Source organism: Chiloscyllium punctatum, chromosome 11, assembly GCF_047496795.1.
Source record: "Chiloscyllium punctatum isolate Juve2018m chromosome 11, sChiPun1.3, whole genome shotgun sequence".
Classification (NCBI taxonomy): Eukaryota; Metazoa; Chordata; class Chondrichthyes; order Orectolobiformes; family Hemiscylliidae; genus Chiloscyllium; species Chiloscyllium punctatum.
The window spans coordinates 15,324,336-15,347,742 of record NC_092749.1 but is presented as its reverse complement, the minus strand read 5'-3'; the positions used below and the strand labels follow the sequence as shown (position 1 = coordinate 15,347,742).

Genomic DNA, 23,407 nt, shown 5'->3' with positions numbered 1-23,407 from the left:
CTTTGTCCCATTCCTATAATAATCTTGAAGCTTGAGTTTATTTGTGCTACAGCACTAGGGGGAGCTCTTACTGCACATCTGTAATGTGCAGGGAATACGTAGACTTGACACAGACTAACAATTTTGTTAACCAAATGCATGTTCCTGTTTCCACTTTGCCTATAATTTCTCAACATTTCCCTCAAGTATGTCTGTGACAATTCAGTGAACATTGAAGAGATATAATCAAGAAATTTCAGTCATTGAGATTACCAAATTTCTATTCACTTTCAAGGCTATGGAGAATTGATCATAAACTTTTTTTGGTAAAAAATCAGTTTAAAAAGTGTCTTGAATTGAGAAGGGCCTAACACACGAGTATTATATCATGTAGGATTCAAAGCACTGTCCTTGGGATTATGTGTCAGGTTAGCCTTGACAGTCTGGGGTTAAGTCTAACATTTATGTAAGAGCTAGGAGCAGAGGAAGGCAATTCAGCCCCTTAATGACTGCTCCACTACTTAGTAAGGTCATGGTTGATCTCATCTTGGCCTCAACTCCACTTTGCTGCCAACTGTCTAGAATCTATCTCCACCGTGCCACTGAGGGCGGCACTTTGATCTTGTGCTGTATAACACGGTGGTTAGCACTGCTGCCTCACAGCGCCAGGGACCCGGGTTCAATTCCTGCCTCAGACAACTGTCTGTGTGGAGTTTGCACATTCTCCCCGTGTCTGCGTGGGTTTCCTCCAGGTGCTCTGGTTTCCTCCCACAGTCCAAAGATGAGCAGGTCAGGTGAATTGGTCATTCTAAATTGCCCAAAGTGTTAGATGCATTAGTCAGGGGTGACTGTAAGGGAATGGGTCTGGGTGGGTTGCTCTTTGGAGGGTTGGTGTGAACTTGTTGGGCTGAAGGGCCTGTTTCCACATTGTAGGTAATGTAATCTGATCTCATCTTAAACTTATTCAATGCCCCAATGTCCACTACCTTCTGAGATAGTGAATTCCACAGATTCATAACCCTTTGAAAGAAGTAATTCCTACTAACCTCTGTTTTAAATCTGCTGCCCCTTATCCTAAAACTATGTCCATTCATTCTAGATGTCCCCATGAGGAAACACTCTCTCTACATTAACTTTGTCAATCCCCTTTAACATCTTATATACCTCAATTAGATCTCCTCTCATCCTTCTAAGCTCTAGTGAGTGCACCCATAAACTTCATAAGACAGTGCCATGTAAGACATATTTATTTTGCTTATTTTCATGGCCTCATTTAATATAAATTGTGGCAAGTTAGCTGATACTTCATGCAGGGGGTTTGAGCCTGATAAAACTGCGTTGGATTTTGATATATCTCATTCACCCGATTCACTTCAGATCAGAGGAAGGGTCATTCAACCCGATCTGTGAACTCTGATTTCTCTCCACAGATGCTGAGCTTTTCCAGCAATTTCTGTTTTTGACAAACATAACCGTGGTTCTAAACTTAAACAGTTTACTCACATAAATTTAAACATCTTAGAACTTATATGTATATCTTTGAAGGATCCTCTGTGGAGTAAAGATAACATCTGACTCACTAGCTCCTCAGTCAAGCAATACAGAAGATCGGTGATCAGACTAGCATAATCAAACACAGATGCAAACAAGTCGTTAAAATCCACATTTCCTTCCCTAGTAATTCAGATGTTGGAGAATTTCATCCTGCCACCAGCATCAGGAACAGTTGCACATGGGCTGGCAGTGGTACAGTCTGTAACAGTTGCTTATGCACAATTGTTGGATTGAATTAGCTTTACTGTTACATATTCAAATGAGTACAGTGAAAGGTTTGCAAGTCAGCACTTACAACACCATCTAGGGTATAAGGTCAAGCAATAGGTACAGATTCTACAGTACAAGTTCTTAGGGAAAAAAAGATAAAGAAATAAGAAGTCCAGCTTAGAAAATGGGGAAATAAGAAGTCCGCACACCAGTCCTTCCAATCCAGTCCAAGCTGACATTGAGCATCCAGCTCATGCCGTGCCTTGACTCCAGAATGTTCAGGGCTTCACTATGGGCCAGGACTATAACGCTGGGCGCAAAGATCACTACAGGGGGCAGGAGACCGCTACACCAGGCTGGGAGATCACCACGCCCGGTCTGTGCTAAGGCCAAAGCTCAGGACATCTTCTCTTGAGATAAAAGAGAGATAAGAGTAAAAAAAAACACAAACAAGAAAAGAGAAAAATAAAGAAAACAAGATGGTTGGAGCAGACGGGCTCTGGCTGAAGCATCCTGCTGCACCACCATCTTGGATCGATTACAAACTTGCTCTCTTTGTTCCTGTAACCCTTCCTGTCAGTGGTAGCCATTACAGAAAGTACTGGGCTTTTCTCCCTCATTCTGTCCCAGCTTCAGGGGATACTGTGAAAATAACTCACTAGGTGGGTGTAGGGAGCTTCTTGATCTTATCACCCACTCCAACATTGCCTTCAATGGCATGTACCATTAACGTGTAAAACCAGTTGTACCCTCTCCCATCATTTTCTTAGTGGGAAGATTACGTTAAAGATAACTCCATACTCTTCCACCTCACTCATTCGATTCTCCAGTTAACAAAGCCTTACTAAAAAAAAACCCAAAGAAAACAAGTGCGAGGGTTTATTTCTGAGGAGAGCACATTGAGGTTGCAGTAAACATGTATCAGACCTTGATCAGATCATGCTTGGAGGACTGTGAACAATTCTGGTTGCTGTTTTATAAAAGTGAAACTGGAGAGGGAAAAATAGGAAGATTTACAGGGATGATGCTACCTGGAGGTTGGGCTTCCTGTCTCGAAAAATGAAAGCTGAAGGTTGAACTAAACACACTAACAGAATGTACACGGAGAGAATGGTTTCTCTTCTGGGGGTGAGCAAAACCAGGGTTCAACCAATATAAAGATACTCAGCAAGAAATCCAATTGGGAAGGATACTGTGAGACTTGAAAGGGTTCAGAAAAGATTTACAAGTATGTTGCAAGGGATGGAGGGTTTGAGCTACAATTAGAAGATGAACAGGCTGGGGCTGTTTTCCCTGGAGTGTCAGAGGCTGAGGGGTGACCTTATAGAGGTTTACAAAATCATGAGGGGCATGGATAAGGTAAATAGATAAGGTCCTTTCCCTGGGTTGGGGGAGTCCAGTACTAGAGGGCGTAGGTTTAGGGTGAGAGGGGAAAGATTTGAAATGGACCTACGGGCCAACTTTTTCACACAGAGGGTGGTGCGTGTATGGAATGGGCTGCCAGAGGAAGTGGTGGAGGCTGGTACAATGACAGCATTTAAAAGGCATCTGGATGAGTACAGGCAGGCGAGGAAGGGGTTCAAAAATGGTCTGAGGAGAGCCAGGAGGGGGCACGAAAAAGGCTTGGCAGAACGGATTAGGGAGAACACAAAGGCATTTACACTTATGTGAGGAATAAGAGAATGGTCAAAGAAAGAGTAGGGCCGATCAGTGATAGCATAGGGAATTTGTGTGTGGAGTCTGAGGAGGTAGGGGAAGCCTTAAATTAGTTTTTTGCTTCTGTCTTTACGAAAGAAACGAACTTTGTAGTGGATGAAAACTTTGAAGAGTAGGTGTGCATGCTGGAATGGATAGAGATAGAGGAAGCTGATGTGCTGAAAATTTTGTCAAACATTAAGATTGACAAGTCGCCAGGCCCGGACCAGATTTGTCCTCGGCTGCTTTGGGGAAACGAGAAATGCAATTGCTTCGCCACTTGTGAAGATCTTTTCATCCTCGCTCTCCACCGGAGTCGTACCTGAGTACTGGAGAGAGGCAAATGTAATTCCTCTCTTCAAGAAAGGAAATAGGGAAATCCCCGGCAATTACAGACCAGTAAGTCTCACGTCTGTCGTCTGCAAGGTGTTAGAAAGGATTCTGAGGGATAGGATTTATGACCATCTGGAAGAGCATGGCTTGATTAAATGCAGTCAACACGGCTTTGTGAGGGGCAGGTCATGCCTCACAAACCTTATCGAGTTCTTTGAGGATGTGACTAGAAAAGTTGATGAGGGTCAAGCTGTGGATGTGGTGTATATGGACTTCAGCAAGGCATTTGATAAGGTTCCCCATGGTAGACTCATTCAGAATGTCAGGAGAAATGGGATACAGGGGAACTTAGCTGTCTAGATACAGAATTGGCTGGCCAACAGAAGACAGCGAGTGGTAGTAAAAGGAAAATATTCTGCCTGGAAGTGAGTGGTGTTCCACAGGGCTCTGTCCTTGGGCCTCTACTGTTTGTAATTTTTATTAATGACTTGGATGAGGGGATTGAAGGATGGGTCAGCAAGTTTGCAGACGACACAAAGGTCGGAGGTGTTGTTGACAGTGTAGAGGGCTGTTGTAGGCTGCAGCGGGACATTGACAAAATGCAGAGATGGGGTGAGAGGTGGCATGTGGAGTTCAACCTGGAAAAATGCGAGGTGATGCATTTTGGAAGATTGAATTTGAAAGCTGAGTACAGGATTAAGGATAGGATTCTTGGCAGTGTGGAGGAACAGAGGGATCTTGGTGTGCAGGTACATTGGTCCCTTAAAATGGCCACCCAAGTGGACAGGGTTGTTAAGAAAGCATATGGTGTTTTGGCTTTCATTAACAGGGGTATTGAGTTTAAGAGTCGTGAGATCTTGTTGCAGCTCTATAAAACTTTGGCTAGACTGCACTTGGAATACTGCGTCCAGTTCTGGTCACCCTATTATAGGAAAGATGTGGGTGCTTTGGAGAGGGTTCAGAGGAGGTTTACCAGGATGCTGCCTGGACTGGAGGGTTTGTCTAATGAAGAGAGGTTGATTGAGCTCGGACTTTTTTCATTGGAGAAAAGGAGGAGGAGAGGGGACCTAATTGAGGTATACAAGATAATGAGAGGCATAGATAGAGTCGATAGCCAGAGACTATATCCCAGGGCAGAAATGGCTAACACAAGGGGTCATAGTTTTAAGCTGGTTGGAGGAAAGTATAGATGGGATGTCAGAGGTGGGTTCTGTACACAGAGAGTTGTGAGAGCATGGAATACGTTGCCAGCAGCAGTTGTGGAAGCAAGGTCACTGGGGACATTTAAGAGACTGCTGGACATGCATATGGTCATAGAAATTTGAGGGTGCATACATGAGGATCAATGGTCTGCACAACATTGTTGGCTGAAGGGCCTGTACTGTGCTGTACTGTTCTATGTTCTATGTTCTATGAATAGGAAGGTTTAAAAGGGATATGGGCTAACAGCTGGCAAATGGGACTAAATTAATTACGGATATCTGGTCAGCATGGCCAAGTTGGACCTAAGGGTCTGTTCCTGAGCTGTACATTTCTATGACTCTATGGGTATTCAGAAGAATTTACTTGCACAGGGACTGGTGAGAACATGGAACTCACCATCACAGGAACTTTAACGTTCACTATTACCTTATTTCTTTATTTTTCTACTTATTCTATGAAGGTAATGCTTAATTTTTAAAAAACTTTGTTTCCTTTACTACTTTGTACCTGAGTTTTTATATCTTAGGTACCTTTGTACCTGAGATGGTGACATTATACACTTTTCACTGTACTCCTGTACTTGAGTACATAGAGTCATAGAGATGTACATCACAGAAACAGACCCTTCGGTCCAACCCGTCCATGCCGACCAGATATCCCAACCCAATCTAGTCCCACCTGCCAGCACCCGGCCCATATCCCTCCAAACCCTTCCTATTCATATACCCATCCAGATGCCTTTTAAATGTTGAAATTGTACCAGCCTCCATCACTTCCTCTGGCAGTTCATTCCATACACATACCACCCTCTGCATGAAAAGGTTGCCCCTTAGGTCTCTTTCATATCTTTCCCCTCTCACCCTAAACCTATGCCCTCTAGTTCTGGATTGCTCCACTCCAAGGAAAGGGCCTCATCTATTTATCCTATCCATGCCCCTTATGATTATATAAACCCTTAGCCTCTGACGCTTCAGGGAAAACAGCCATAGCCTATTCAACCTCTCCTTATAGCTCAAATCCTCCAACTCTGGCAACATCCTTGTAAATCTTTTCTGAACCCTTTCAAGTTTCACAATGTCTTTCCAACAGGAAGGAGACCAGAATTGCACGCAATATTCCAACAGTGGCCTAACCAAAGTCCTGTACAGCCACATGACCTCCCAACTCCTGTACTCAATATTCTGACCAATAAAGGAAAGCATACCAAAAGCCGCCTTCACCATCCTATCTACCTGCGACTCCACTTTCAAGAAGCTATGAACCTGCACTCCCAGGTCTCTTTGTTCAGCAATACGCCCTATGACCTTACCATTAAGTGTATAAGTCCTGCTAAGATTTGCTTTCCCAAAATGCAGCATCTCCAATTTATCGGAATTAAACTCCATCTGCCACTTGTCAGCCTATTGGCCCATCTGATCAAGAACCCGTTGTAATCTGAGGTAACCCTCTTCGCTGTCCACTACACCTCCAATTTTGGTGTCATTTGCAAACTTACTAACTATACCTCTTATGCTCACATCCAAATCATTTATATGAATCATGAAAAGTAGTGACCCAGTACTGATCCTTGTGGCACACCACTGGTCACAGGCCTCCAGTCTGAAAAGCAACCCTCCACCACCACCCTCTGTCTTCTACCTTTGAGCCAGTTCTGTATCCATGTTCTAGATCTCCCTGTATTCCATGGGATCCATGTGACAGTAAAATCTAAATGCTAAAAACTGCATCAACACTGTAGATGCAGTTCAGAGGAAACTGCCTCTGCATTAGAATAGAGTGAGATGAGTAAAGATGGCAGGAGGTTTGAGTGGAGTGTAAGGATGTGCATGACTAGTTGGGCTGAATGGCCTGATACTATATATCCTCTGTCCTCCTGTCCAAAACATAATTATTAATTTCTTATATTTTCAATTTTTATTTAATTTATTGGATCATGGAATGTGGGTATTGCTGTCTAGGCAAGCCTTTAGATTAGATTAGATTAGATTAGATTAGATTACTTACAGTGTGGAAACAGGCCCTTCGGCCCAACAAGTCCACACCGCCCCGCCGAAGCGCAACCCACCCATACCCCTACGTTTACCCCTTACCTAACACTATGGGCAATTTAGCATGGCCAATTCACCTGACCTGCACATCTTTGGACTGTGGGAGGAAACCGGAGCACCCGGAGGAAACCCACGCAGACACAGGGAGAATGTGCAAACTCCACGCAGTCAGTCGCCTGAGGCGGGAATTGAACCCGGGTCTCTGGCGCTGTGAGGCAGCAGTGCTAACCACTGTGCCACCGTGCCGCCCTTTAATGCCTGTCCTTAGTTGCCCTTAAGATGGAGGTGGTGGTGAGCTGCCTTCTTGAACCGTTGCAGTCCACCTGCTGTACAGAGGGAATTCCAGGATTTTGACCCAGCGACACTGAGGGAACAGTGATATATTTCCAAGTCAGGATGGTGAGTGGCTTGGAGGGGAACATGTCATAGAGTCATAGTGAGGTACAGCATGGAAACAGACCCTTTGGTCCAACCTGTCCACGCTGACCAGATATCCCAACCCAATCTAGTCCCACCTGCCCGCATCTGGCTCATATCCCTCCAAACCCTTCCTATTCCTATTCTTAAATGTTGCAATTGTACCAGCCTCCACCACTTCCTCTGGCAGCTCATTCCATACACGTACCACCCTCTGCGTGAAAAGGTTGCCCCTTAGGTCTCTTTTATATCTTCCCCCTCTCACCCTAAACCTATGCCTTCTAGTTCTGGACTCCCCGACCCCAGGGAAAAGACTTTTCCTATTTATCCTATCCATGCCCCTCATAATTTTGTAAACCTCTATAAAGTCACCCCTCAGCCTCCGACACTCCAGGGAAAACAGCCCCAGTCTGTTCAGCCTCTCCCTGTAGCTCAGATCCTCCAACCCTGGCAACATCCTTGTAAATCTTTTCTGAACCCTTTCAAGTTTCACAACATCATTCCGATAGGAAGGAGACCAGAATTGCACACAATATTCCAACAGTGGCCTAACCAATGTCCTGTACAGCGCAACATGACCTCCCAACTCCTGTACTCAATACTCTGACCAATAAAGGAAAGCATACCAAACGCCTTCTTCACTATCCTATCTACCTGCGACTCCACTTTCAAGAAGCTATGAACCTGCACTCCAAGGTCTCTATGTTCAGCAACACTCCCTAGGACCTTACCATTAAGTGTATAAGTCCTGCTAAGATTTGCTTTCCCAAAATGCAGCATCTCACATTTATCTGAATTAAACTCCATCTGCCACTTCTCAGCCCATTGGCCCATCTCGTCCAGATCCTGTTGTAATCTGAGGTAACCCTCTTCGCAGTCCACTACACCTCCAATTTTGGTGTCACCTGCAAACTTACTAACTGTTCGTCTTATGCTCGCATCCAAATCATTTATGTAAATGACAAAAAGTAGAGGGCCCAGCACCGATCCTTGTGGCATTCCACTGGTCACAGGCCTCCAGTCTGAAAAACAACCCTCCACCACCACCCTCTGTCTTCTACCTTTTAGCCAGTTCTGTATCCAAGTGGCTAGTTTTCCCTGTATCCCATGAGATCTAACCTTGTTAATCAGTCTCCCATGGGAACCTTGTCGAATGCCTTACTGAAGTCCATATAGATCACATCTACTGCTCTGCCCTCATCAATCTTCTTTGTTACTTCATCAAAAAACTCAGTCAAGTTTGTGAGACATGATTTCCCACGCACAAAGCCATGTTGACTATCCTGAATCAGCCCTTGCTTTTCCATATACATATACATCCTGTCCCTCAGGATTCCCTCCAACAACTTGCCCACCACTGAGGTCAGGCTCATTGGTCTATAGTTCCCTGGCTTGCCTTTACCGCTCTTCTTAAACAGTGACACCACGTTTGCCAACCTCCCGTTTTCCGGCACCTCACCTGTGACTATCGATGATACAAATATCTCAGCAAGAGGCCCAGCAATCACTTCTCTAGCTTCCCACAGAGTTCTCAGGTACACCTGATCAGAACCTGGGGATTTATCCACTTTTAACCATTTCAAGACATCCAGCACTTCCTCCTCTGTAATCTGGACATTTTGCAAGATGTCACCATCTATTTCCCTCAGTCTATATCTTCCATATCATTTTCCACAGTAAATACTGATGCAAAATACTCATTTAGTATCTCCCCCATTTTCTGTGGCTCCACACAAAGGCCGCCTTGCTGATCTTTGAGGGGCCCTATTCTCTTGCAACACAATGGGGGGAGCTGAATAGGAAATATCTACATATATGCTGCAGCTCGTTTTGAAAGAGGGGTTGTGTAGATTCACCCACAGTGCTGTAAGAAAGGGGTTTAGAAGTTTTTAAAAATTCTTACATGGGATGTGATCTCTGGCACATCCAGCACTTGATGCCTACCTCTAATTGCTCTTGAGCTGACTGGCTTACTTGGCCATTTCAGAGGGTAGCTAAGAGACATCCATGTTGCTGTGGGTCTGGAGTCACATAGACCACACCAGGTAAGGATGAGATTTGTGAACCAGATGATCGGTTCCTGTGGCCATTAATGATAGTTTCAGGATTAACCCAGACCACCTTCCAATCCCAAATTGATGAGCTGATTTTAATATCTAGCACCTGTCTTGAACCCATGTCCCCAGAGCATTTACATGTACCAGCGTTAGTATGTTGGTGACATTGTCACACTGGATAACTGTGCGATCCTCATTGATATTTCTCTTACATGATGCTTGTTTGGAGATTCTTACAGATGAGCGTCTGGAGTCCGGCTTGTGTGTTAGATTCTGTGTGAGGTTTTTGAGTTGCCCTGACTGTGCATCTCCGCTGTTCTGCTTTCTACTTTTTGCTGGTAATTCTGTTTCAGGTACGTCCTGGTCACAGCTGGCCCTGTGTTTACTGATGAAATGTGGAGACTGGCCTGTTGCGCCCTACAAGATGCTTTCACGGTCACACTGGAACCAGTGAAGGTAGGTCCAATAATTCGGTATGCTTTGGCGCTGTGGATGTTGAGTGGCTGAGGCCACGCAGTGCTGTCAATGATAACTATGTCGCACAATCTCTGCTTGTGTCCCCTTGGAATTCAGAAGATGAGGGCATGTTTTAATCAAAGGTTTCAAGACATTAAGGTGAAGAAATATGGTAGTGTCACAACTCACTGGAGTAGCAGGATGGAAACCAAGCACCCTTCATTTGTAGATTTGCCATAAACGTTAAACATTTGAAAGTAAGTACAAAATGTTCTCCAATTTACCAGATTTTCAGACTCAGGTTGGCAGAAAACCCAGTTTCCGAATTTAACAAGAATTACTATTTATTACAAAAATATAGCTTCCAACTATAGGTAGGGAAAAAATAATTCCTGGACAGAGGGCAAAACAGATTAGAAGCCTTTGTTCACAAATTCTATCGCGCTAGTTCTTGCTGATGTGAATGTTATTTTCTGAGCTTTCCTTTTCCAAATGCTTCCACTGGTTTGCAAGAGGCATTGGGTGGTTGGTTCACTTGTACAATTTCACTTGTAAAAATCACAGCAAATGCTAAAGGAAAGGATTGACTAGATGTCTTCAGGTTAAAGTGAGCTTGAGCAGAGAGACAGCACCTGAGCTAGTGAAGATCAAAACCATTCCCTGAAACTTGTTCCCAGTTCCAAACTGTTTCATGACTTGAGACCCAATTTACGTAATGTGCAAATGTCTCATTTTTATGCAAGTTATAGGCAGGCAAAAGGCCCTTGTCTTCAACTGGTTACTAGTCCATAGACCAGTCAACTTCTCGTCACCTGGGTACATCTGAATACTGAACCCGCTGGACTCCGGTTTATCTGCAATCGCTTTAATTATTGCTTGTTCAAACAGCTTTTTAAAACAAGCTTGCCAAGAGTTTCAGGTTACTTTCAAACAATGCAACCATCTTTTAAAACACTAGTTTTAAAACTTTTTTTTTCTCATTACAGTCCACAAGGTTAAAAAATATGACCCTTGCGCTAGTAGATACAGAAAAAAAACTATTTCTGCACTCAGATTAGGGTGAGGTTCACAAGTTGTTTTGGAAACATTTCTGCATGCAAAAGATGATGGCATCACCACAGAATCCCTACAATGTGGAAACAGGCCATCCAGCCCATCAAGTCCACACTGGCCCTCTGAAGAGCATCCCTCCCAGTCCCACCCCACTACCCTATTCCTGTAATCCTGCATTCTCCATGGCTAACCCACCTAGCCTGCACATCCCTGGACACTATGGGGTAATTTAGCGTGGCCAATCCAGCTAACCTGCACATCTTTGAACTTTGGGAGGAAACCAGATAAAAGGCTACTAGGGGTGAGAGAGAAGATGGAATCAGAGTGGGTCAGATATTAAAAAATTATGTGGAGGTGAAGGAGAGAGTGAGATTAGGTCAGTGAGATACTAAGGAACATGGGAGTAAGCAGTAAATGGGATTGGCCCGTGTAAAATACGAAAAGGTCTGGGCAGTGATGAAGGGAAGTTGAGATATTTAAAGACTATAAGACAGCAGTCAACCCATTAAAGGATAATGCCAATTTGGAACTGGATTGTCGTGATCCCACTCATTTCCCAGTGGAATTTCAGGAAATTCAATTAATAACAACAAGTTGTTTCTGAGAGAGGTGATAGCCTAGTGATATTATTGCTAGACCAGAGACCCAGGTAATGTGCTTGGGACCTGGGTTTGAATCTGACAAATGGTGGAATTTGAATTCAATAAAGGTCTGGAATTAAGAGGTTAATGTTGGACTATTGTCAATTATTTAAAAACCCATCTGGATCACTCATGCCCTTTAGAGAAGGAGATCTGCTCTCCGTGCTTGGTCTGTGACTGCAGACCCATAGCGATGTGGTTGACTCTTATCTGCCCTCTGGGCATTTACGAAGGGCAAGACTACATTGAACAATGCTGACCAAGCCAGTGAAGCCCACATCCTGTGGATAAATGAATAAAAAGTATCTTAAGTGGAGAAAAACATCCTATAGTACATACACAGGAGCGTTACCCAAACAATATTTGACTCCACAGCACCCAATACTGGTTAAGTGTTGGTTTAAGGCAGGTGACCAAATCAGTGGTCAATGCAGTTGGTTTTAAGGATCGTCTTTGAGGAAGAAAGCAATTTAGGGAGAGAGTTCAGAGTTTAGGGCTTGGCAACTGAAGGCAGGCTCCCCAAGGGAGGAACGATTAAAGCTGATGTGTCAGACAAAGATGTTAAGAAAGAGATCCTTAGAAATGTTTAAAATGGTGAAAAGGAGGAAATAAGATTCAATTCAATCCTTCCTCAGCCACAGGTAACTGTCAGGAGGATTCAGTTAAGTACCAATTGTTGTTGGTACACACTGACTGCCTGACTGACTGTTGTACCTATGGCAACGCACTGTTACTTGAAGAGCTTCGAGTGGTCCTGATGGGAGTTGGTGGGTTAGCACCGGTGTTGTCCTCTTCAATGGTCCACATGGCTGTTTGGGATTGTACCGTCCTCCTAACCCTGTTTCATCCTTGCCTTTCAGAATCTGCTGGCCTGTTTCCAGAGCGGCTCAGACAGCTTCAGTGGAGATGCTTGCGAGGTGAAGGTGGCAGCCCCCTCACATTCTGCCAGCGCAGAGGCGGAGTACTGGAGAATCCGGGCGATGGCACAGCAGGTATTGTGCCCACATGAGCCTTTTTCATCTAGGCCAGGCCAGAGTGGGCTAAAGGTGCTAAACATTCCCTGGATCAGGCCAAAGAATTTATACCTCCACCTTGCTGGAATTAAAAATGAATTGGTAGAAGGCCATTCAGCCCCTCTTGTCTGATACCCCATTCAGTGGGATCATAACAGATCCCTATCTTAACTGTCCTCATTGGAATGAGAGGTGACTTTATCAAAACATACAAGATTCTTAGGGGGCTTCACAGAGTAGATGTGGAAAGATTGTTTCCCGTTCTGGGACAGTCTAGGACCAGAGGGGCATCATTTCACGCATCTTAGACAGAGATAAGGAGGAATCTCTTCTCTCAGAGGGTAGTGAACCTGTGGAACTCTTTACTGCAGAGTGCTGTTGAGGCTAGCTTATTAACTATTTTCAAGGCTAAGATTGACAGATGTTTACTCAGTAAGAGAACCGAGGGGTTATGGGGAACAGGCAGGCAAGTGGAGCTGGGGATTATCAGATCAACCATGATCCTCACTGAATGGCGGAGGAGACTCGATGGGCTGAATGACCTACGCTTGCTCCTACACCTCATGGTCTTAAGGCTTTAACTCCATCTTCCCATCCAGTACCTTTTCCACTCTTGTGCAGGAAATATCTTAATTATTACAGATTTAAAAATATTAATTGAATGACCTTTAACTGTTTTTTTTGTGGACAAGCTTTCCACCACACATCTATCTGACCTTCCGCAGAGAGGCCTGTGCTAACTCAGTTCCTGTAGGCACTGGCTCTTATTTTAAGGACGTATTTCCCTGTACCTAGACTCCCCGAGCAAATAAAGTGTTCCTCACTGTCTACACAACTGAAATCCCTAAAGACACAGTCAAATCCTCCTTTAGTTTTTTGTATTTCAGCGAATTTAGGGCTGATGTTGTTTTGGAAATATTTTGAACGGGCAAATTTCCTAAGGCTTTGGAGGAATGTTTCTGAGCTGGGCTGTGTAAGCTGGGACTTTTTTCCTTGAAGAGTGAGAGGGTGAGGTTTGTAGAGATTTGTATAGTCATGAGGGGCATAGATAAGGTCTTTCCCCTGGGGAGGGGTGTCCAAAACTAGAGGGCATAGGTTTAAGGAGAGAGGGGAAAAATTTAAAAGGGATGTAAGGAGCAACAGTGTATGGGATGAGCTGCTAGACGAAGTGATGGAGGGTTACAATAACAACACTTGAAGACTTTTGGACAGGTACATGGATATGAAGGGTTTAGAGGAATATGAGCCAAACACAGGCAAGCGGGACCAGTTGAGTTTTGGAAACCTGGTTGGACTAGATGGGTTGGGCTGAAGGGCCTGTTTCCAAGCTGTACGTTTCCAGGCTACTTGAATGTAACAGCATCTGAAGCAGGGTGGCTGGACTCGAAATGTTAACTCTGCCTTCTGTCCACAGATGCTGCCTGACCCGCTGAGTTTCTCCAGCAGTTTCTGTTCTTGTTTCAGTTTTCCAGTGGTTCACTGTTTTATTATTATAATCAGACTGAAATCTTCTCCTCCAGGTCTTTCTGCTGGACACCCAGTGTTCACCCAAAACCCCCAGCAACAGGGAAGGTTTTGAGCATGCTCAGTCCTGCGTGTTGATCATCGAACTCCCACCGGATGAGAAACACAATGGCCACACTCAGAAGAGGTAAAAAAAAACCCTGGAGTCCCATTGGTGAAGGTGATGAATAGACAGGCTATTAGATGATATCTTCGTTCAATGCATCTTCCTCCCTATAGTCCCAGCTACAGTTTATTGTTGAATCATTTCCCCTGCTCCAGTGACCAAAGCAGCAAGGGGTAAACATTTCAATTGAAATTCAGAAGATTCTAAGTTCTGGAATATTTATTAACTTGAAAGAAGCACAGACTTCTGTGAAAGTAAAAGTAATTTCAGCATCTTTTTGGTTTACACAAGCAGAGGGTGTTATTTTCTGACACCCAGGAGCATGCATAGTAGCAGCAAAATCTCTGAATTAAATTGAAATAGAAATTGTTAACAAATAGTAAAATTTTAAAATAAGAAGTAGTGAAAATGTAGATTGGTAAAGAGGTCCTGTAAAATTCCCTGCCACAGAAAGTCATTTAGAACACAATCTTGGAATGTGTTCAAGAAGGTTAGATATCGTTCATAGGGCTAAAGGGATCAAAGGGTTTGGGGAGAAAGCGGGAACAAGATATTGAGTTGGTTGTTCAACCATGAACATATTGAATGGTATAGCAGAGTCAAAGGGCCTATCATACTCCTATTTCCCATAGTTTCTAGGTTAAACAACATAGAATTTTAGAACATTTTTAAAAATAACTTTTATTTTAAAAAATGGTGGACTGAGAGTAGCGTGGATCTTGCAGCTGCTCCTGAGTTGCAGGTTTTCCTGTAGATTTCCTATAGTAATTATACATTAGAAGCATAAGATTTTTTGTTTTGAATCATTGCTTGAAACTATTATAGTCCAAAAAGTGTGAAAAGGAGAGATTTTGTTTTCAAACGGGGTTTGTGTAGGAGGCTTCCACCATGTTCACGCTGAGATTGAATAAAGTTCTTAAGTGTCTGCAATGAATTCAGTATTTCAAAAATGTATGTTCAATGATAAAATCCCATTTACCACACTTAACTTCCTTTTAATACCTTGTAAAAACAAGCACTTGTGCTTGTAGTCCCACTTCAAAGACTAGATGAGCACTTGGATATGTTAATAAATCTGAACTGATAGATACCCTGCAATGATGATAAACCATGAAATCAGTCAGTTAGAACTAGTCCGACAAGATTTATATCAACAGAGTGGAACTACAAGCTATTTTTTTTTAACCCAGCAGACAATTTTTTTCCCAAATGTTCAAAGGGCAGGAGTTTTAAATGTCTTGAAGTTCCCTTGATAATTCCAATGCTCTTATTCATTTTCTGTGCACGTTCACACTGACCTTCACCAATCTCAAAGACACCTGATTTCTCCCAAAGGTGTTCCAAAGGTGTCCCAGGATCATATCCGAAAGGATGTCTTATTTTCCAAACGGGTTCCTGCTTCCTGAAAGACACTCTGGCAAGATAATAGCTTGTCCTAACACATTGAAAGCTCATTAGTCACGCTTTGAACTTCCCACCACCAAAAATTGGATCTAACTGAAGGCACCTTAAAGATGCCCTTTAATCACAGACATGTTAATTACTGCGCAAACCTGCTCCTGCTTACCCTGCTGTGAAAATGGTGAGGGTTGTCTTTGGGGCAGGAATGTCTGGATTCAGGCCATTCTGACTGCATATGGAATCCTCTCTGTCTTAATGCAAATTCAGGCCCTAATGTCTATCCTGAATTTCACACTTTAACTTCCAGCTTAAACATTAAACTACTTCAACTAAATGTTAAATTAAATTAATAAAGTGAGCCATGAACTAGAGTATTTTGACAATCGTCATAATAATCATCTAAACTCTTCTAATTTCTCATGGACCTCTCAAATTTTAAATTTAATGTTGATCTTGCTCTCTGTGCACCTTCTCTGCAGCTGTAACATTGTATTCCTCACTATTACCCTAATGCACTTTATAAGGTATGAAATGCCTCTGCTGCATGCAAAGTAAAACCTGTTGCTGTATCTGGGTACATGTGACAATAATAAACTTTCCAGCTCAGCAAGCAAACCTACGTTCAGAACCTCAACCTGAGCTACAAATCTTCTCAAAACCCGCTAATGAATCTTTCATTCAAATGAGAATTCCTGATTTCTAATTACATTTAAAATTATATCACATTGTATTATTACACTTTTTAATAAGATAATTTTAATGTAATATTTTATTTTTATATGATTAAGAATTCATTATTATTATTGCTGCTTTCTCTGTCCTGTCTCAAACATCTATTCTAAGCTACATCCTTCAATTATTTCATCGCTCATCTTATTTAAACAAGAAAAGGTGCAAGTTAGAAAGGATGATTACTGATTTCTTTTTACATACACTCTGCATTTGTAATATCAAGTGGTGTTTAATCTTCTTTTAGTGTCAAGTGCTAGGCATTTTTCCTTATTCAGTTTGTATTTTTTTCTCCAACCTTTAGTAGTTGATCTTCCTGCTGGTGTCCAGTATTACATTCTTCTCCTCATCCCCAGGGTTTAATCCTGTGTTCAATCTTTCCTCATGTCAATCAGTGTTTAACCTTCTGCTGGTGTTTAATATTCCTCCTGTTCAGACTGCACTAACTTTCCTCCTCTTGCTTCTTTCTCCCATGCTTGACGTCGAACAGAAAAATAGGGTAAGCATTTTATTTTAATTACATTGGGTCATGATCTTGCTTCAGTTTGAAGTAATGATGCTGTGATGCTATTTTCTGACAGAGTAATTCCTGCTTCTTGTTTCTATATTAGTCACTCACAGACTGCTCCATTTCTACTGTTTGTACACACCTTGTATTCAATACAAAATACATCGAGGTGGATAGGGAAAGGGACACATATTTCAAACGTACACCATTTTAGAAAACCTAAAAGGCACACACCTCGATAATATTTTGTTCCTCTCTTGATTTTTGATGTGTTTCGGTACACACCCAAGTTGACATTTAATTGGTTGTTTGAGTGGTCTTACCAAATGAACTTCTACAGAAGGTGCACAGTTTTAAAAAGAAAAGATTAAGGGGAGACTTAATAGAGACGTACAAGATATTACATGGCTTGGAAAGGGTGGACGCTAGGAAATTGTTTCCCTTAGGCGAGGAGACTAGGACCCGTGGACACAGCCTTAAAATTAGAGGGGTCAATTCAGAACAGAAATGTGGAGACATTTCTTCAGCCAGAGAGTGGTGGGCCTGTGGAATTCATTGCCGCAGAGTGCAGTGGAGGCTGGGACGCTAAATGTCTTCAAGGCAGAGATTGATAGATTCTTGTTGTCTCGAGGAATTAAGGGCTACGGGGAGAATGCAGGTAAGTGGAGTTGAAATGCCCATCAGCCATGATTGAATGGCGGAGTGGACTCGATGGGCCGAATGGCCTTACTTCCACTCCTATGTCTTATGGTCTTAAAATAAATCAGTTACGAGATGGAGGTTGGGCCTCTGTGCGTCAATAAGATTTTTTTCCTGGAGAGGTGGAGAGGAATTAATATTTGTGTGGTTGTAGAGTATAGTTCTGGCTTCTGTAGCAGAAGGTTCTCATTTCAGATTCCAGCTCTGAGACTATAGTGCAAAAACCAAGGCTGTCACTCCGATGCAGTGCCAGAGGAGTGCTACACTGTTGGAGGTGCTGCCTTTCAGTTCAGATCCCAAACTGATGCCCCCATTGGCCTGCTCAAGTGGATGTCGAAGATCCAGAGACACCATTTCAAAGAACAGGGGAGTGATCCCTGGCGTCTATGCCAATATTTATCCCTTATCAATATCGTTGGGAAAGAGATTATCTGATTATCTGGTCATTGTCAGCTGTCCCCCAATTTGAAGTTGATGTCTCCACAGGTTGTGAGTTGCTGCTGTGGTTCTTCATGTGAGTGATCAGTCCAGTTCTGAACACACAGATCTTTGGGGACCATGGGGAGGATGTCCCATGAAGTAGTGTCTCTCTCTGGAACGCAGGATTTTCTCAGATTTCCTTCCTTCTCTGCTGTCCCCCGACCTCATCTTTGTGGTGTTTGGACTCAAAGGGTTGATGGACAAGTTGTGTCACCATTTTGAATGATTGATTGGTCGTGAGCTCCTCCCAGTCACTGTCAATGTAGTCGGCCTTTCTGGAGAGTTTCAGAGAGCCACTGCAGGGATGAGGAAACAGGACCTGGGTGGGGCACAGTTTCTAGTCGATTATAGTTTGTTTTACAGCAGTTTTGCCAGAATGTTTGTGAAACTGGCTTCAAGAAGGACCTTAGTATTTGTTTAGTAGTTCTCCTAATGAATCTGGAGAATGCCGTGTATGCATTGCTGGTGGAGTTTCTCCAATTCTCTCTGTCATATTCCAGGCCTCTCTGTAGTACAGGACTGCAGTGCTGAATATTGCTCTGTATATGCTGATTATGGTGGTCCTTGTTGTAAATAAGTCACACCGTAACCTATAGAACATTGAGCTGGCAAAACCCATCCATTGCCGGATCTCCTTGTCACTGATGGCCTTTTGAGAAGGGCGGCTACCAAGGTGTGGGAAAAGCTCAACATATGCCAGACTCCCTCCTTCAACATACGCAGAAGATGGACTATTTGAGTGACCTAGCCTGGTTTAAAATTAGTTTTGTTTTGGCAACATCCAAGGACTGAACCAAATCTTTCGGATGCACAATTAAAGGGATCGAGAGGGGCTTACAAACTTGGTACAAAGTGTTAATGGAAAAAGTGAGGACTGCAGATGCTGGAGAGTCAGAGTCAAAAAATGTGGGGTGCTGGAAAAGCACAGCAGGTCAGGCAGTATCCAAGGAGGAGAGTTGTGTTTCGGGCATAAGCCCTTCATCAGGAATCTGAAGGGCTCATGCCCAAAATGTCGATTCTCCTGCTCCTCGGTGCTGCCTGACCTGCTGTGCTTTTCCAGCACCACACTTTTTTGACTAAGTGTTAATGACACACTGTTGGTCATGTATGTCAATAGTGGACAATTTAGTATTGGCATGGAAGTGACCTAGGTTAAAGAGTTTTTCATTTAGGTGGTATTTAACAGTCACGCCAGAGGATAGTTGATCTTTGATGAGGTGAATAATCACTGATACGTTGACTGTAGTTATTAAGGGAGCCGATCACACAAGTTTGCTTGACATCAGTCAGATATTGAAAGCATCTGTTTCAGAATTCCCACTTGCAGTACGACCATCACGCTGCAGTTACAGGAATTTGAAGAAGTTTCTTAGACATTCAAATCACTCTAGAACAATGAATATAGCCTGGTAATTTACTCAAATGCTTTGGTCACATTGATGAACATAATGAACAGTTCCAAATGTTGTTCTCCATATCTTTCTTGGATTGACAGCAAAGACCATGTTGGAAATTCCCCTGGAAGGTCACTGGCAGCATTTCCTCTTCCACAGGAACAGAAGAATGCAGGTCAGGATTTTCCCTGCTATAATTAAGAGGGAAAATCCTTAATACATTCCACAGCACAAGAGAGTTTCATTTCTGACGCAGACTGGGGAAAGGGGGAGTTCTTGATGAGTGCCTGAATCTGACGAAAATCCAGTATCTTTGTAGGCCTCAGCTGGAATAACGTTGAGGCCACAGACATGTTGATGTCCAGTTGCCATCAATAGTACTATATAAATGCAAGGTTTATTTCAGTGCTGACTGCATGAGTGTCCATAGGATAGGAGGGACAGTGAACCTCTGAGAGAGTTATCCCATCAGCCCACTGATACGCCATATACCAACAATGTTCATTTACATAGCACCTTTAACATTTTAACACGTTCAGAGTGCTTAACCGATGCAGTAATACCAACAATATAATCACTGATTCTCTCAGAAGCAGTTCTCTTACATGATATTTTGCATTTAGTTGTTTAAATATTGAAGCCCATTGCTCATTTCCCGGTCTCTGTGCTAACTGCTTCTGAAATTGTTCACTCCCTTCATGTACTGTCTCCCTTCCTCTTAAAATTGGCATCAGCATCATCTTCTCAAAAGGCCTACCTTCAGCCACTGTCCTCACAAACTGTCAAGCACACACAAACACGCGGTCTCACAAACACACATCCCATACATGCACATCTTTGGACTTGCTAACACACAACTCACAAGCACTTGTGTAAAAAAACATTTTAACACTGACAAACACACAGCCTTAAACAGACACACAACTGCGCCCACACTCAAATATGCAGTCACACACACACTCATGCAAATGGACTTGAATGTGCATTCGCACACACAGACCAGTCCCCCGTCTCAACCATCTAGAAGGACAAGGGTAGCAGATACTGCCTGAAAATTCCGTTCCAAGCCACTCGTTGGAAATATATCCATTCCTCCAGTGTCACTGGATCAAAGCCTTGGAACTCCTTCCCTAATGGTACTGGTGGCATACCCACAACCAAAGGACTGCAATGGTAAATGAGGGCAGTTCACTCCCACCTTCTCAAGGTCCAATTAGCAATAAAGGTTGACCATGAAACAAAACTCATACTGTCTCTTGTATTCATTACTCTGTGTATCCAGCTGGCTAAACCTTTCTCTTTTGATCCACAGAATCCCATTCCGGACAATAGTGGTGAGTTTGCTGTCCCATCAAGTGTTACTTCAGAACCTCTATGACGTCTTGCTCGAAGAGTTTGTCAAAGGCCCTACACCGAGCGAGGCCTCAGACCGAACCGTTAACTTTGGAGAGACCAGGCCGGCCAGCTTCCTGAGGTACATCTCCATGCAGAACCTGGCTGTCATCTTTGACCTGCTGCTGGACTCTTACCGAACGGCCAGGGAGTTTGACACGAGGCCTGGCCTGAAGTACCTACTGATGAAAGTCTCGGGAGTGGGAGGGGCTGCCAACCTCTACCGCCAGTCGGCCATGAGCTTCAACATTTACTTCCAGGCTTTGGTGTCTGCCATTATGACCAACCAGGAGAACATAACGGCCGAGCAGGTCAAGAAGATCCTGTATGAGGAGGAGGAGCTGAGCTCGGATTCTTCCCAGCAGTGCTCCTCGGAGGATGAGGACATCTTTGAGGAGACGGCCCAGGTCAGCCCACCGAGGGGAAAGGAGAAGAGGCAGTGGCGAGCGAGGGTGCCTTCTCTCAGCATTCAGCCGATTAGCAACGTGGACTGGGTCTGGTTGGTGAAGAGACTGCACAAGGTGTGCCTGGAGCTCTGTAACAACTACATCCAAATGCACCTTGACCTGGAGTGCTTGGCAGAGGAGCCCCCAGCGCTGAGGGGTGACCCCCTCTTCTTTCTGCCCTCCTGCTACTCTGAGGGATCCACTCCGTCCACTGGCGGCATGTCAGGCAAAGATACCCCTTCAGAAGATGGCACCAGGTACCACGTGAAAGAGCTGGAGGAAGGGAAACTGAAAGGGCCCAGCAGCGCCCCCTTGAGCCCCAACATGGAGAAGAAGGAGCAAGGCCGGAAGAAGGAGTGGTGGGAGAGCGCTGGCAACAAGATCTACACCATTGCTACTGACAAAACCATCAACAAGCTCGTCTTTGAATACAAGAAGCGCAAGCAGCAGCAGCAGCAGCAGCAGCAGCATAACCTGGCCACGTTAGTAAAGGAGGGGAAGGCAGAGAAGGGGGAGGTGGCGTTGGGGAGATGCCCGGATTCCCCTCTCCAGAGGCCCCAGCAGCTGCTGGACCAGGGCCAGATGAGGCACTCGCTGAGCGCAGGCCCGGAGCTCCTCCGACTGGAGAAACGACCTCGCTCCGGATCCACTGTCAGCTCCCACAGCGTCTCTGTGCGCGACACCGAGGCCCAGATGCAGGTACGTTCCTCTCCGAATGCCGAAAGCCGCATTTCACAGGACGTCCCAAACAGTACGGTACGGGAACAGGCCATTCAGCCCAGCTGGTCTGTACAGGTTGTCTCGAAGTGTAGGCCCCACTCCTTCTGCACTTTCTCCAAATTACCTCTTCCTCCTTCGCGACCTTAACCAGTTCCCTTTCGAAAGCGCCTCTTGTATTATGTTATATCATAATCATGGGCGGCACGGTGGCTCAGTGTTTAGCACTGCTACCTCACAGCACCAGGGACCTGGGTTCAATTCCAGCCTCAGGTGATTGTCTGTGCGGAATTTGCACATTCTCCCTGTGTCTGTGTGGATTTCCTCCAGGTGCTCCAGTTTCCTCCCACAGTCCAAAGATGTGCAGGTCAGGTGAATTGGTCATTCTAAATTGCCCAAAGTGTTAGTTGCATTAGTCAGGGGTGACTGTAAGGGAATGGGTCTGGGTGGGTTGCTCTTTGGAGGGTCGGTGTGAACTTGTTGGGCCGAAGGGCCTGTTTCCACACTGTAGGTAATGTAATCTGATCTCATCTCAAACTTATTCAATGCCCCAATGTCCACGACCTTCTGGGATAGTGAATTCCACAGATTCATAACCCTTTGAAAGAAGTAATTCCTACTAATCTCTGTTTTAAATCTGCTGCCCCTTATCCAAAACTATGTCCATTCATTCTAGATGTCCCCACGAGGAAACACTCTCTCTACATGAACTTTGTCAATCCCCTTTAACATCTTATATACCTCAATTAGATCTCCTCTCATCCTTCTAAGCTCTAGTGAGTGTACCCATAAACTTCATGTACCCATAAACTTCATAAGACAGTGCCATGTAAGACATATTTAATTTGCTTATTTTCATGGTCTCATTTAATATAAATTGTGGCAAGTTAGCTGAAACTTTATGCAGGGGGTTTGAGCCTGATAAAATTGCGTTGGATTTTGATATATCTCATTCACCCGATTTACTTCAGATCAGAGGAAGGGTCATTCAGCCCGATCTGTGAACTCCAATTTCTCTCCACAGATGCTGAGCTTTTCCAGCAATTTCTGTTAAAGGGCGAATCATTTAGGATTGAGATGAGGAGGAATTACTTCACTTGAAAAGTGGTGAACGTTTAGAATTCTATACCCCAGAGGGTTGTGCATACTCCATGTATGTGTATGTATGTCTAAGAATTATAGAACTCTACAGTGTGGAAACAGGCCATTCGGCCCATCAAAGTCCCACACTGAACTTCTGAAGAGCATCCATTCCAGACCCACTCTTTACCCTATCCCCATAACCCCATCCCCATGGCTAATCCACCTAACCAACACATCCCTGACATTATGGACAATTTAGCATGGCTAAT

General features: G+C 44.0%; 1 protein-coding gene across 1 annotated transcript in view; it reads left to right on the top strand.

Annotated features, from left to right (window-relative positions):
- The window catches only part of arfgef3 (ARFGEF family member 3), a 156,951-nt gene that overhangs the window by 125,570 nt on the left and 7,974 nt on the right, over positions 1-23,407 (top strand). Inside the window, exons 30-33 of the mRNA XM_072580344.1 lie at positions 9,850-9,952; positions 12,507-12,638; positions 14,180-14,310; positions 20,813-22,037. Coding sequence (XP_072436445.1) covers positions 9,850-9,952; positions 12,507-12,638; positions 14,180-14,310; positions 20,813-22,037 — 1,591 coding nt within the window. The remainder of the gene's footprint in view (positions 1-9,849; positions 9,953-12,506; positions 12,639-14,179; positions 14,311-20,812; positions 22,038-23,407) is intronic.